The sequence below is a fragment of the Pygocentrus nattereri genome, chromosome 27, assembly GCF_015220715.1.
Source record: "Pygocentrus nattereri isolate fPygNat1 chromosome 27, fPygNat1.pri, whole genome shotgun sequence".
NCBI lineage: Eukaryota > Metazoa > Chordata > Actinopteri > Characiformes > Serrasalmidae > Pygocentrus > Pygocentrus nattereri.
Genome location: NC_051237.1, coordinates 10,321,379 through 10,337,873, shown reverse-complemented (window position 1 = coordinate 10,337,873; position 16,495 = coordinate 10,321,379). Strand labels below are relative to the sequence as shown.

Below are 16,495 nucleotides of genomic sequence, written 5' to 3'. Positions count from 1 at the left end.
ATCAATAATACAATCACACCTTGCTGCTCAACAAAGTTTTTTGGTCAAATTTAACAAAAATTATCACAAAACTGTAAAAAAGCAGTTGAGATGCATTGAGAGCAAATTATTGGGGAGGGCAATTCATTGCCCTCCGCACATTAAAGAGGACACCCCCCCCCCTGCACTTGTAAATCCATGGCTGTGGTGCAATACAAAGAAAGAAAGAAAGACGGAAAGATAGACAAAAAGACAGAAAACATAGCAATATCTGACAATGTGAAACATTTATTAAGTTCAATTAAACATGTTAAAATTGCTGGAATAGCTGTTTTGTTCTTGTATTACAATCAGTGAATGGGTAACATGTCATAGCTGTCAACATGACTGTCATAGCAATCGTAGCCCTGTTATCTGCCATTTATCACTTCTAAACTGAGTGCATTGTCAGATCTCTTTTCTGTGAAGAGTAAAATTGAGTGTGGAAAACTCATTTCGCATTTGTCATAGAATGCCACATTTGTTGCAGTGTGAAAGAGGCCTGTCATGGTGCTCATTCTGACTCTATATTATTATATCTACTTTTGCTTTTATCCCACCATTCTCACTGATTAAAACTGCTCCTTGTCAAACTCGGTATATAGGTCAGAGCACTTGCGACACGTCCTCACCACTTTTTAAAATGACCAGTTTTGTTCTCACCATTTTATAAAAGTTTAGTCAGTTTAAAATATATAGCAGCTTGGGACAGAAATCTAAACATGTTTTAAAAACAGCAAGACTATGCAGAAACGTGTCTTTGGCCCATAAGTAATGGCAACATATTGACAATAAATAGCCCTGTGTTATGAGTGAAAGATAATGGAGTGTTCCCTCAGACTCCCTTCAGAACTCCATATTCCAGCATAATCGGGGCAATCATGTGAGTGCTCCGACACAACCGGAGTCACATTCAGACTTCAATTCCCAGAGGTCTACAGAAGATTATGTGACTAATGAACCTGACTCACGCTCCTATCAGCGTGAGTTGTAAATTGTTGCACCTGTGTCTTAAGTCATATGACTATGAATATTTAGTATATAAGCCCAGGCTTAGTATAATGTAGACGTGAAGTACTGCATCTGCGATTGTACGAAGCGCTTTTGTTATGACTGTCATCTTGTGTATTCTGACCATTGTTTGGATTATCTGTTTCCATCTTTTTGTCTTGCCTTTTGGATACTGTTGCTGGAGTTTTCTGACTTGTTTTTTTGACCCATGGACTGTTTACTGTTTTTGATTTTGCTCACTCCTTTGCTTGAGATTAAAAATCTCTTCTTACAATCTGCATGCATCTGAATTCTACTGCAGTGTTACATGGAGCTTAACACCAGTAGCTAAAACATTTTTCTTTCTGACCAGAAATGCCCATACTTAATCTGTTCTATGGCCATGCATGCACATACATCACAAAGGGTCAGGTATATATTTAAAAATATATATACACATCTATGTGTTATGCACATGAATGTAAGTATCAAATATTGGACATCTATGGAAAATACACCAATCATACATGTATGTCTGATATATGGTTCAATACATTCCAATACATTTATAATTGTTACTATGTTATCTGTTTGTCTCTATATATACACATTTATTTAAGTATGTCAGGAAACATATTTAGCTTTATTTCATGTTTTAATCATTTTACTGAAAGTTAGAGTCTAGTTATGTAGCTGTTGTACTAATTTTGATTTCATTAGGTAGTATGTTGGAGAAATAAGGAAGATGCATAAAAACCTGATCTTATAATCAGGTAGGTAACATTCTCCTGCCATGCACCAAACCCAGACTGATCAATCAGACTGCCAGATAGAGAAGCGTGATTCATCATTCTATAGAACATGTTTCCACTGCTCCAGAGTCCAGTGACATACTTTACACCACTCTCCGGCCTTAACCCCTCTTTTGGCATTGTGCATGTTAAACTTGGACATATGTGTAGCTCAGCAGTCAAGAAACCCATTTCATGAAGCTAATGTAAAGTTCTTTTGTTGATGTTTCTTCCAGAGGCAATTTGGAACTCTTTGGATTTGGATTCAGCAGAGGATATGCACTGTCCGCTTCAGAACTTGGTGGCACCACTCTGTGAGTTTGCGTGGTCTGCCGCTTCATGCCTAAGCTGTTACTGCTCTTAGGTGCTTCCACTTCAGAATAACAGCACTTACAGTTGACAGGGGTAGATCTTACAGCACAGAAAGTTCACAAACTGATTTGTGGCAGAGGTGGCATCCTATGACATAGCCTTGCAGTCGGGCATAGGCAATGTGCTTAATTTTATCCACCTGTGAGCAATGGGTGTGGCTGAAACACCTGAACTCAATAATTAGGAGAGGTGACCCAATATTTTGTCTACATAGTCTCTGTCCCATATTTGAAAATGGCCAATCTCAAATAAGTTGGCATATATGTCACATATAAAGAAATGCATGTATGACAATATATGTCATATTTTTAAAATTAATTTATGGCCATATATCAGATATCCATATGGATGAGTAGGGTGACTATTATAGCAGCGTGACTATTCGGCAAGATATGGGACAGATTCTGGTTTTATATTTGGAATATATATACACACACATACTGCTCAAAAAAATAAAGGGAACACTCAAATAACACATCCTAGATCTGAATGAATGAAATATTCTCATTGAATACTTTGTTCTGTACAAAGTTGAATGTGCTGACAACAAAATCACACAAAAATCATCAATGGAAATCAAATTTATTAACCAATGGAGGCCTGGATTTGGAGTCACACACAAAATTAAAGTGGAAAATCACACTACAGGCTGATCCAACTTTGATGTAATGTCCTTAAAACAAGTCAAAATGAGGCTCAGTATTGTGTGTGGCCTCCACGTGCCTGTATGACATCCCTACAACGCCTGGGCATGCTCCTGATGAGGTTGCGGATGGTCTCCTGAGGGATCTCCTCCCAGACCTGGACTAAAGCATCCGCCAATGTGGCGTTGGTGGACGCAGCGAGACATGATGTCCCAGATGTGCTCAATCGGATTCAGGTCTGGGGAATGGGCGGGCCAGTCCATAGCTTCAATTCCTTCATCTTGCAGGAACTGCTGACACACTCCAGCCACATGAGGTCTAGCATTGTCCTGCATAAGGAGGAACCCAGGGCCAACCGCACCAGCATATGGTCTCACAAGGGGTCTGAGGATCTCATCTCGGTACCTAATGGCAGTCAGGCTACCTCTAGTGAGCACACGGAGGGCTGTGCGGCCCTCCAAAGAAATGCCACCCCACACCATTACTGACCCACTGCCAAACCTGTCATGCTGAAGGATGTTGCAGGCAGCAGATTGCTCTCCACGGCGTCTCCAGACTCTGTCATGTCTGTCACATGTGCTCAGTGTGAACCTGCTTTCATCTGTGAAGAGCACAGGGCGCCAGTGGCGAATTTGCCAATCCTGGTGTTCTCTGGCAAATGCCAAGTGTCCTGCACGGTATTGGGCTGTGAGCACAACCCCCATCTGTGGCAGTCAGGCCCTCATACCATCCTCATGGATTCGGTTTCTAACCGTTTGTGCAGACACATGCACATTTGTGGCCTGCTGGATGTCATTTTGCAGGGCTCTGGCAGTGCTCCTCCTGTTCCTCCTTGTACAAAGGTGGAGGTAGCGGTCCTGCTGCTGGGTTGTTGCCCTCCTACGGCCTCCTCCACATCTCCTGGTGTACTGGCCTGTCTCCTGGTAGCCCCTCCAGCCTCTGGACACTATGCTGACAGACTGACAGACACAGCAAACCTTCTTGCCACAGCTCGCATTGATGTGCCATCCTGGATAAGCTACACTACCTGAGCCACTTGTGTGGGTTGTAGCGTCCGTCTCATTTCACCACGAGTGTGAAAGCACCACCAACATTCAAAAGTGACCAAAACATCAGCCAGAAAGCAGAAAGGTACTGAGAAGTGGTTTGTGGTCCCCACCTGCAGAACCACTCTTTTATTGAGTGTGTCTTGCTAATTGCCAATAATTTCCACCTGTTGTCTATTCCATTTGCACAACAGCAGTGAAATTGATTGTCAATCAGTGTTGCTTCCTAAGTGGACAGTTTGATTTCACAGAAGTTTGATTTACTTGGAGTCATATTGTGTTGTTTAAATGTTCCCTTTATTTTTTTGAGCAGTGTGTGTGTGTGTGTGTGTGTGTGTGTGTGTGTGTGTGTGTGTATATATATATATATATATATATATATATATAAAAACATCAACCCCCAGCATTTTTTCAAAATAAAGATATGCCAGTGTTTTTTTTCAGTGCTCCTGACTGCAGATAAAACTTCTTTTTTGTGCCTGTACAATCTCCTGTTCTTTTATCTTTTCATTCCTTGGAAAATGCTGAACAGTTCCAGCATTCATAGCATTCCAGCCAGAACAAACAAACCAGCTATTTCAGGTCAGCTCCGTTTTGGACGATGCATGTTTTATGTCCATAAACCACTCCTGTCCTTCTTCCTCAAGTCTGCAATTCCAACATCTACATTTAAAATGGAAATGCAACTTCATGATGCAGCTTCTTTCTGACAATCAATGAATTCATTTTTACTCATTCAACAACCACTATTTATACAATATTCGTGCATAACACACAGAACAATGCAATACAATACACTACGCATCTTATCAAAGTGGCTAGTTCATAATCCATTGTTCAGTGTTCAAAGGCTGGAAGTGCATTTAAGATCTTTTTACATCTAATGTTTTATGCTGGATCCTGATTCAGAAGTGCTTTGCTGGAAAAGAAATATCAAGCAAATGCTTTATGTGATTAAAGTCATTTAGACCTAAATTGTCTTCTTGTTTATCAAACCCTTTGCACTGTAATACAAAAATGTCTGTTTCCAACATTCTTTGCTCTTTAGCCACTGTTCAGTACATTTGACTTCAGGTTTATGCTGGTTTTGTGTACAAAAATAACACAAAACACCAGTGGCAGTGCAGTAATAAGGTGCTTTATATAACCTGATAACAATTCCTCATGGAGTACAGGAGTAATTCTCTATAGAACAGCAGCTGAAGCTACTTGCCTAAGTTTACAGGACAAATAAAATAAGGTAGAAAAAGTATAAACAGATCATACACATCAAAATATCAGTGCTCACAGAATCAGCCTTTTCTTGTGATGTAAACAGATTAAAATGTTAATCCTAGCAAGCAGTGCTGTGCAACAGAAAAGACCACCATAGTTATTTGATTTCCAGTCATAAAAGCCATTCAATATGAGTTATTTATTATTCAGCATCAAGGAAAAAAACAGAAAATTACACAGAAGCCTTAATACCTAAATATTATATCAGTTTATTTAGTATTTTTCAGTGTGCTCACTCTCTGCCTTTATGACAGCTTCCATTCTTTTCTGGAGGTTTCTTCAGGTTTCCTTGAAAAACTGAAGGGATATTATCTCCAAAGTTTAGTCTTAGATGTTGGTTGCTGGCAGAAATGGGTTGTTTTTCTGTATGTGGCAAGTAATCCTAGCTAAAAAATTGGGCTCATAAAGACATAGATATCTCAGATGTCGAGTTTGAATGGTATTTTTTTCTAGGCAGGATGGACAGAAACATCTGTATATTTTTCTGTAGATTGGATGAAATATAAAGATAAAAGCTTTTCATTGTGTTAATCTGATAGTACCAGTTTTGATGGTGTACCAGGTCTTGCATGGTGGTTAGGACTTAAGACTTTCTCTTTTTAATATTTTTTGAACTCCGGTTTTGGAAACTTGTTGTTTTTACATTTATTTCCTTTTGATTTTCCTTTCCTTTTGCAAGTGGATTATCTCCTATCCAATCTGCACAGAAACATCTCCTGAAAAATTAAGAATGCATACTTGTTGTTTTGGCTGGAAATTAAAGAAAGATTGGTCTCTGACTTTTGTACAGTGCTGTATCTGCCAATAAAACTGATATTAGTACACCCAGTTTGACCATTTTAAAGGAGTTTTCCTATGTGTCTTATGTAGGGTAGTGCAAGGGCTGACGTGGCATATGTTAAAAGAAACAAGTTTACACAGAGAGCACTGATTTGATCGCCTTGCTTATCAGGCAGCATGGCAGGGCGTATTGGGCAGGGCTACCACTGAGTTGTAAAGATGCCATATCAATTTGCACTTCAATATGCATAAACCTCTCACATCTCTCATTCTCACAGGAATTAGTGCTTTGAATAATTACCAAAAAAACACCCTCTGAGATCTCATGGGGTGATAAAGTAGCAACTGAGACTATACTGAAGATGCAGCCCTTGTGTTTATATGTTTGTGGCAGTGAGAGAGAGAAGAAAAGTGCAGACGTGGACGCTCTGGTGTGAAATCCTGCAGTCTGACGAAGCAGACAGCAGCCCATCGGAAAAACAATTCAAAGTGTTTTGTGCATGTGAGGTTTATGAGTGTGCATTTGCATTTTGAGAGTAAAGCATATTTTGTTTCATCTCTTGTTTGTAAGTCTTTTGACCGAGTAGAAATAAAACCTCAAAACAAGCTGTGGACCACCGATTACTCCAAATAGGCAACAAATGTAGGACCCTTACAGAAGAGGCAAGCCAAACACACAAATTCAGTGGTTTCTCTAAATTAATCTGGTATCTGTATTGTTGACCTAACAGACTGATTTCAGTTTAAACAGCTAATAACCAAATTAACTGAGGACACCATTTCAACATGAATGTATAAATGTATACACCAGTTCTATGTAGAACTGTGGGTTATATACAGAACCATTTCATGCTTAAATGATGCACTGGGCTGTGAAACTGTTCTTCAAAGTGATGGAGAATGTGTTGCATATGGTTCTGTATAAAACCTTTTTGAAAATGACTCTATATAGCACCAATATAGTATTTTCTATTGTTATTTTGTCAAGATTGTAACATTAGAAGTACTCTTTCTTGTGCTATACAGAACCATATACAACACATTCTCCATCACTCTGAAGAACCACTTCACAAAGAACCATTTAATCATAAAATAGCTCTGTTTGAAACTCATGGTTCTATATAGAACTATTCTTTTACTAAAAAATCTTTGAAGATCCATCTTTTTAAGAGTGTATGTATCACTATTACTACTACTGTTTTTTTCAGAGATTGAGATACAAGCAAAGTCTTGCTGAATGGTCTGATGTGAAATGGTTCACTGCAGAGAAACTTTCTTTAGAGTGAACCAGGAGTCACAATGCAAATACATTTTTTCATGTGTCTTCGTAAGTTTGTTTATGTAATGTTGATAAATCTAAAATAATAAAAAAAATCAGATTTTTTAAAACTTTTGATTCACAACATCCTGCATGTGCCTCTCCACCATGAATAGAAACATAAAAACATGTCTCAGGCCAAAAGCCAATCAAAACTATCGTAAAAATGTCTCAGACATTAGGCAGCATATTCCAGCAATAATTGTGATTATTTATGTAGTTATGCAATAATTACATAATGCAACTGTTCCCTGTAGCAACTTTCTGTGAGGAAGCTGTTTTTAAACCATTCAGACATCTGGTTCCTGTCACCACCAGTGTCAACAATTCTGAACAATCAGAAAGCTTCTCTAAAACGAAGCACTGACTTTGCTTACATCTTAGCCACATCATTATAATGAAATTCCTTTACGATTAAATGGCATCCTAGTCCAACAGAATCACTTCAGTATTGGTGCAGCGGCTGCCTCTTTAAACAGGACTTCCTAATTTGAATGAATGCATTTCTCCAGCAAATTAATTCTGTTGTCTTAATGTCTTAATTCCACTCACTACCAATATATACTGAGCAAAAACACTGTATGTGTGTGTGTGTTCTACAGTATGGTCTCCATTTTGTTCTAGCCTCTATGGGGATTGAGTGTTAAATAATTTAAGATTCTCTCCCCAGGACGTCTTCTCAGACCTTCAGAGAGAGACAGAGCACACGCATCGCACATACAAACTTCGATCGCTCTCTTCTTTCTTCTCTCACACTCTCTCCCTCACAAACACATAACACTGTAGGTTTCAAAGATATGAGTCACCAGTATTCTAACACCTATTTATTCAAGAGAAATTCCACAAACTTTTCAATATTTCTGTAAATTTACAATGTTAAAATGTAAATAAAGACATTCCGAGTGTTTCAGTGTGAAATGGTCAATTGTAGAGAAACTTAAGTCTTTTTTTTTTTTCTTTCAATTAAAGCTCTCTCACAGAAACATATTATACGAAATGGTTAGGAACATATTGTCTGATGTCTGAGACATTGTTTTATGGTATCTTTGAGATAAAGTTTTGGCCTAAAACTTTTTTTAAATCTGTTTATGGCAGAAAGGTACACACAGAGTGTTGTAAGGCAAAACAGTCTCCAAAGAAACCTCAGATTTTTTTTTTCCAGACTTACCTCTACTATACCACTATCCAAAAAAAGAAAGCATTTGGAGATAAACTAGATAGTAATTATAACTAGATGTGCATTTCCTGAAGGAACTGCAAGAGTGCTTGAAAAGAGCTGCAAGTGTGTGTTTCTGTGTAGGTGAACAACACCTCCTTAGGTATGTGTCTGTGTGGTGTGTGAGAGGGAGAGATGTATGTGTTTGAGGGGGGGGGGGGGGTCATTCAAATTAACTGTCACTCTGTTTTATGCAGCTCTTAGTGGAGAAGCCTTGTTTGAGTCCGATTTGCACCCTCTGAACAAACAGTCATAACTCTGGAAATGTTTACTCTATCGCCTAACCAGATAGATGGTGTGAGATAAGACCCCTTGAGGATTATTGTGGTGTAAAGTTGTGTGTATTGAGAGGAAAATGTCTGAGTTATGACATGTTAAACACAGAGAAAATCTTGAAAAAAACAGATTCTGATTTTGAGAAGTGTCAAAGTGTCAAACAAATGCTCATAACTATAAAGCTAATTGATAAAATAATGAGATATTTTGAGGTGTCAGAAAGGACAAGTTTTTCTACCATTTAAAACTGAAAAGTTTCTAGGTGAAAGTTGAAGGATTTTAAAGCAGATTCCCTGCGTGATCAGCTGTGTCTGTGAGACTGAGGGGTCTGCTGTGACATCATCAATGTCAGAATTTGAAGTTCTGAACATTCTGCCATTCATTCTTATGGGAGGTTTTTAATTTTTAAACTTAATTTTATTAAAAACTACCTATCCAATCGACTCCAAAAATACATAGCACAAGTCACAGCGCCGAGACCTTCGAAATGCAATTTGAACGGATTCTGTATGTTAAACGGCTCGGGCTGTATTAATCACAGAAAAGTGTGGAAGAAGAATAAGAAGAAGTATGAGAGATAACAATAGAGGGCTTTTTGAAGCACTCTAATTATGCAGGAACTTTGAAAAATAGGTGGAATTCCCCTTTAATCCAACAGTATTATGATACCTGTACATCACACATACTGTCTAAGCTTAGAGTAGAGTAGGCCACTCCTGAGTATGCATGGTCATTTGTTATTTCCTACACAATCAGCAGACCAGTTTCCGAAGTGTGCACACCATTTGAAGCGTTCAGCCAGTATTATCTGATGTTTGTCCAGAATTTTTACGCTCTCCCTCTGGGACTGTTGTTGTCTTAAGCCTTTCCCAAATGCTCACTCTGCCCCACCCTGCCACCGAAAAGTTAACGACATTCCACATGTCCCAAGAGCCCATGGCCACGCCCCCAACCTCTCGTTAACCCAATTATCCCGAGCGGTCCTCAATCTCCACGGAAACGCATCGCTGGCCCCACCCACTCTTAGCCAGAGGCCCTGAGAATATCCGCAGAACAAACAAACAGTGAGAGAGGAGAGAGAGAGCACGAGGGAGAGACTACACACACACACACACACACACACACACACACACAGTCTCCCCCTCCCTCTCTGTGTCCTACTGGCTACAGTAGATGTATTCATATTTATAGAGCGGCTGTATGGAACCTTTTAAATTCATTGTGGTTTTGCAGCCCATCCCACTGATGCTCTCTCATTTAGAGCCTTATAATAGCTCAGCACAGACACAAATGTGCAGAAATTTGGGGCACACAATCGGTGTCCATCAATCTGGGAGAGGAAAAAAACCCTCTCCATCACACTGCAGTTTTTTCCAGGATAACAGTGTCGCAAACTACCATTTGCAGAACTGAACATACGCACACCTAAAACAAAGCTGAGGGTGATCTGTGGAGCCTTAGAGACATTTAACCCCCCCACCAGAGACACAAACTATCATTTACATCACCCTCTCCTCCACCTCTCCTCCCTCCCCTCGTCTGTCTCTCAGGTAGAGGTTTTCCCCTCCCCCACCAGACTGGAGCAGCATCTTAATTAGTGAGCAAGAGAGGAAAAGGGGGGGGAGAGAGAGAGAGAGAGAGAGCCAAGAAGGGAAAGAGAGAGGGAGGGAGGGAGAGGGAGAGAGGGGGATGAGAAAGAGAAGAGGAGGGACAGAGAGAGAGAGAGAGAGAGAGAGAGAGAGAGAGAGAGAGAGAGAGAGAGAGAGAGAGAGAGAGAGAGAGAGAGAGACAGAGGGGAAAGAAAAAGAACAAGAGAGAAGGGGAGAGAGAGAGAGAGAGAGAGAGAGAGAGAGAGAGAGAGAGAGAGAGAGAGAGAGAGAGAGAGAAAAATATAGAGACATGGGAAAGAGAAAGAAAGGGAGAGAGGGGGGAGGAGAGAGGGAGGGAGAGAGAGAGGGAGAGGGGAATGAGAGAAAGGGAGTGAGAAAGATTGGGAAGAGAGAGAGTAAGAGAGAAGAGAGAGACAAAGATGAGAGAGAGATAGGGGGGGAGAGAGAGAGAGAGAGAGAGAGAGAGAGAGAGAGAGAGAGAGAGAGAGAGAGAGAGAGAGAGAGAGACACAGAGGGAGAGAGAAAGAGCAAGAGAGAGCAAGTAATGTAAAAGAGGGGGAAGAGAGCATGTGAGGAGAGAGAGCATGCGAGGGAATGAAAGAGAAAGACAGAATGAAATAGAAAGAAGGAGAGATAAAGAGAAAAGAAAGAGAGAGAAGGGAAATAGAAGAAAGAGAGGGAGAGAGAAGTAGGAAAGTGGGAGAGAGGAGAGAAACATAGATGAGAGAAAAATAGAACAAGAGGGGAGAGAGAGAAAGGAGAGAAAGAGAGAAAAGAGAAATAGAAGGGGAGAGGCTGCGATAAAGCTGTGACTGTACTGTGCTCTGTGGTTGTCATGGTGACTCTGTCGAGCAGGTAGAAAGCAGTCTCCTGGGAAAGAGCAAGCGGCCCTGCACTTCTCTATCCAATCCCTCTCTCTCTCCCTTTATCGTTCTAACCACCCCCCCCCTTTCTTTTTCCTCTACTTTCCATTTTCTATGTAAATACTGCTCTCTGCGTATTGGACATGGAGTATTTACTGCGCCCAAGTAAACAAGCTGATATCTCGACAGTTACAAACATTTACATTTCCGCTCAATCACAATTAGGCGTTCAATCGACAAGCACTTTCGTCGGCGCAGACACTAAATCAAAAGTTTCATTTGCGCAAAGGTGAGGAAGTGTGGGGTAATAAATGCTTATCCATACTGGTGCCACGACCCAGATTTCACCTGCTACCATCCATCACCTGTGGGACAGCCTCTGGGGAGGAGCATGGAGGATAGGTGGAGGTCAGCAGGAGGTTACTGTGAGGCAGTTCATTTAGTTTACTCAGATAGACAGCCCAGTTGTGAAGTGCACTTGCCCTGACACTTAAATGAACCGCTCTTTCCCAGTTAACCTCTTTAACCCTAGAATTATTATTCAGTTTTTAATCTTAAGCCTTGCGGCTCGGTATGAATTATCTGGTAACCTCTAGGAAACAAGAGCATGAGCAATGGTAGTGTGGACCCAGATACAGAACTTTAGGGTTACATGGGAAAACAACACAAACTGAATAATTTCCAAACTATACAAACAAGCATTTATAGGGCTGAGGAGTAAAAGGTAGCATTCTGTGGTTTATCTAGTAGGATTGAGCTTCAGAAGGAAGAACAACATTCCCTTTAAGAAAGTGAGGAAACATAAGCAACTATTAGGCTGACTAAATCTCTGAGAGAGATTAGCTCAAACTGCACTGCCAAATACTGCAATAACTCCATCTATCTGTGCTATTTGTGTTTTAAAACAACTACATTGCTTTAAAAATATTAACTTTGTAAACTGCCTATGTGGAATAAACATACAAGCATTTTGTTATATTCACATTCCTGAACTACTCTGATTTATATCATATATGCAGTAGATGTCTGGTACCTGTTCCAGGGCCAAATGGGTCCAACAAGCAATATCAGGTTTTGGGCCAGGTTCAGGTTAGTTTTCAAATGCATGTTCTTATATGCAGGATTTTTTGCACACTCTGATGAATGTTATCTCTTATGCAGCATTAGCTGTGTTCGTAATAGCTCTGGCCTGTGAAATCATGGGTGATGAGAGGAATGTGATTGGTTGGAGAAAAAGTCACAGCAGATCTTTCCCATTGCTTGTTAAGCTCACCCGAAGCGTGTTCAGGAACAGCAGCAGTGAGAGGAACTGTAGCACATTGGGACTAACAGTCAGAGATGGGTGGATGCTGTTTTCTGCCAGGTACAGCAGCAATTTCACCAAAAATATAGTGACAATAAATAATCATAGATGTGTAAAATACCAGTTTTTTCTCAGTGTAACATTTTCTGTTGATTAATCTGCTTAGTAACAAAATAATGCTCAGTAAACCGTGTCTCTAATAATCTAATGTTGGTGTGCGCAGGTTTGGGTTTCAAATTTTGCGAGTACAGTCAGGTTGAGTCAAGTCTGGCCTTCATGCCTATGCAGACCTCTAATACACATTAGTTATGAAATAACTATCAAGATATTGATACATAGACGTGTGTGTGAGAGAGAGACAGAGAGAGAGACAGAGAGAGAGACAGAAGTCAGTGGCAGAAATTTCCTGTGCCGACTGCTTCACACATTCCTCTCTCCCATTTTTGCTTTCTACTCCTCCTCTCTCTGTATGGTTGTCTTTGTCATCTGCAGCACAAAACACTGATTCAGTACTGACCAACATGATCCTCAGCACTCACATGCACACATACTCACTCACACAGCAGAGAGGAAGGAAGATGTGTGCGCTTAGTTACATTTCCAGATCTAAATTAAACTCCATCTTTGGCAGACAGGGCCAGATAGGATGTGACGTAAGTGAACCGATTTACATTTGACTTCCTTTTAAGGGTGGCATCAATATCTGACTGGTACAAATATTCATTCAGGGCAGTGTAAAATGCAATAGTGACCCATTCAAGCCCACTGAAATGGCAAGAGTGGGTGTAAATTAATATGTGTGGAGAGAGCGAGAGACAGAGAGGTATGCTCATCTGAGCATTCAGGCTTGGAGAAAAAAGTGCAGCTCTAACTCAGGTGGGCATTATGACAATATTTTATGATTACCGTGATAAATTATGGAACGGTATGCCATGATATGCTTTTCAGAGAATATCGTGGATACTTGAAGAACACTCACCGAGTTCGTGTTTCAGTGCAAAAGTCCCATTTCAGTGGATTTAATGCCGTGCAGTATGTAAAACTCTGAATAAAAAAAAAAAAAAAAACTGTACTCACAGTTTTTGGTAACATTTTAAAAAGCTTACACTACTGGTGCATTCTGTTCCAGCACATTAAATCTCAGTAGAACAGAACAGTGTGATACATATGACATACTGTGAAAGTATTGTGACGTTGCATTTTTCCATTTCGCCCTCTAGTTCTAACATTTGCAGCACAGGACAAAGAGTCCTGCTTTCCAGGTTTTTAAGGACAGAGTTTTAACGATATTGTAAACGTATACTCCAGCTATTTTTTGCCTAATTTCTATCTGTCTCATCTGTAGCATATGGTTGACTGACTTGAATCACACATAATAGAAGCCATTCGGGACAGTGTTTTAGCACATGCCTAATTGGCATCTATTATAACTGGATGCTAAGTAAACACTGTTTTCTGTTATTTTACAGTAATGTAAATGTAGGCAACCAGGGGAAAGTTATTGTCTGTGGTAATCGACCGTATGCTACAGATGGAGCAAATAGAGATCAGGCTGAAAAATGCTTAAGTACTCCTTTCAGGCTTTGAGCAACTTAAATCAACACGACACCGTTTATCCTCCGTGTGCCGCTCTTCTTCTTCCTTAAACAGCTGTAAGATCAGTAATAGGCTGCTAGAAGGAGCTTCCTCTGCTCTGCCCCTACTGCCTCTAATCAGCTCTCTCAAGGCCTGAGACTCCAAATGACGTCATCGCTGTGGCGCTCCCCTGCAGGCGCTCCTTACCCACCCTAACCCCCCACACACAACTCAAGCTGCCCCAACCCCACCCCAGCCTCCTCCTAAAGCACTCCGATCTGCCCTTTACCCCCGCCTCGCGCTCCCCTTACCCCACCCCGCGTGCCCAAACCCCGCTGTATTTACGCACAAAAAACGAGTCCACAAAAGCGCGTAATCAGTTAAGACACGTTAATTATAGCCCACCAACCATACACACACACCCCTACAATCACACACGCTCACACACGCAGACACAGCGAGAGGCCACCACACACCAGCGCAGACACAGGCCGCTGTAGGAGGGGGCGCAGGCCGAATGTGCGTCCCTGACCTACAATGCCCACGCACCCACCCACCGACCCCCACACACAGATCAAAACGGCACACGGAGCAGCCCGCGCCACCCAGACCGCTCTCAGACTCATGAGGAGCTCGAGCGCGCGAGCCGCCTGCGACATGCTGCCTGACACGCGCCGTCTGCGGCCCGCAGACAAATGTGGGTCGCCTCGAGATTTACCGCCGAGCACCGCGAGCATCAGCCACGCACGGCTACACACACACACACACACGCACGCGCGCGCGCGCACACACACACACACCTAAAACACGATGCCATCACCCGCGCGCACTCGTTCTGTCCTGATGCCCGCGCACACACACACAAACACAGAGACAAGACAGCCAATACTCTCACATACACGCAAGCACGAGGTGCTGAAATCGTAGCAACAATAGAGCGCGCGAGCGTCCCGCTTACCGCCACGGAGTGCGCGAGTAGCAGCGCGAGAGCCATCCAGCACGGGAGCTTCATGGCGCTGCGGACGCCTGCAGCAACAACGCGCCCCCGCTTCTCCTCCAAGGGTAAAAAACAAATAAAAAAACACCCAAACCCTTTTCCTCAGTGTTCAGGACCCAAACTGAGAGAGGGCGACCGTCCGTACATCCGTCTGCCCGCAAGCACGGAAGAATTTAATCCCGGTGAACACGACACGGAGCGCCAAGGAGCAGCGCGCGGCCTCTGCTTCTCTTCTCCCCTCACACTTTTTTATGCTCGGGTCCTCTTGGATTCACAATTAGCGAGCTCCTCCAGTCTCTCTCTCTCTCTCTCTCTCTCTCTCTCTCTCTCTCTCTCTCTCTCTCTGCGCGTGCAGGAGGAGGATGTGCTTCGAGCGGATTGTCCTCCTGTGTGTGAGGGCGCCTCCTGCAGGCCGCACGCGAGCAGCTCTGCGCGTGACCATCACCACAGTGTGTCTGTGCCTGCGGCGACCAAACGGTACAAAACATTCTGAAGAACCCGGGAAGGAGAACAGCGATCTTACACACACACACACACACACACACACAGGTCTCAGCTTAGGTTTGATGATTATTTGAACATGATTTAATTTTGGTTTCGAGGTTACAAAAATTTCTTATACAGTGAAAAATCAAATGTCCTCGCTTTTCTGAAATAATTTACAAATAGTTTAAATAGTACCATGTGAACATGTGAACTTTCTAAACGTACCCCTCGCTTCGCTGTACATACAGCTCATAAAACGAAGCTGCAGCAGCAGCTCAGTCAGATTCACTGTTTCTGTCATGAAAACCAACGTATCGATTTCGCCGGCCTGCTCGGCCCGCAGCGGCTTAGCCCCGCCCACTCGGTCCACAGCGCAGTGGCTCCGCCCACTCCCACTCAGCCTCTGTTACAGTTATTACTGTTATTGTGAGACACAATACAGGGCACAGCAACATGTTTCATTCACGGTGATAAAGAGAGGTTTAAAAAAAGTCAGGTTGGCTGCTTGTGGCACACAAACATCGTAAATGAACTATAATGATGTAGATTTTCATGATGCTGTGTTATAATAATTATTTTTTAAAAATTAAATTTTTTGTTTTTAAATGCTTTAGTATTTTTACCTTCCGAAATATTCCTGACGGTAGTGGTAATAAAAACATAAGCTTCTCTTTGTGGTATTAATGCATTTACCTTAAATTTAACAACAATAATTGCCTGATTCTTACAAAAAGAACAATTCTTGTGTTATTTTGAATCTTTTATAAGGTTAAGCTTCACAGCAGCATTTGGCCGCTAAGTCAGGAACACAGACCTGTGCTTGTGTGATGTGTGCGGGCCAGTCCTCAGCGCGTCGAAATGACGGAGCTGACAGGCGTGTTGTAGACGTGGTGGTGAGTGTGTGACTGACAGGATTCCGATTTGATCCGTCATGA

At 41.8% G+C, this 16,495-nt stretch overlaps 1 protein-coding gene across 1 annotated transcript in view; it reads right to left on the bottom strand.

Moving 5' to 3' along the window:
- Window positions 1-15,400, bottom strand: part of sdc3 (syndecan 3) — a 41,608-nt gene extending 26,208 nt beyond the window's left edge. The window contains exon 1 of the mRNA XM_017695948.2: window positions 15,036-15,400. Within this exon, the coding sequence (XP_017551437.1) occupies window positions 15,036-15,089 (54 nt within the window). The 5' untranslated portion in view covers window positions 15,090-15,400. The remainder of the gene's footprint in view (window positions 1-15,035) is intronic.
- Between the last annotated feature and the right edge of the window lie 1,095 nt (window positions 15,401-16,495).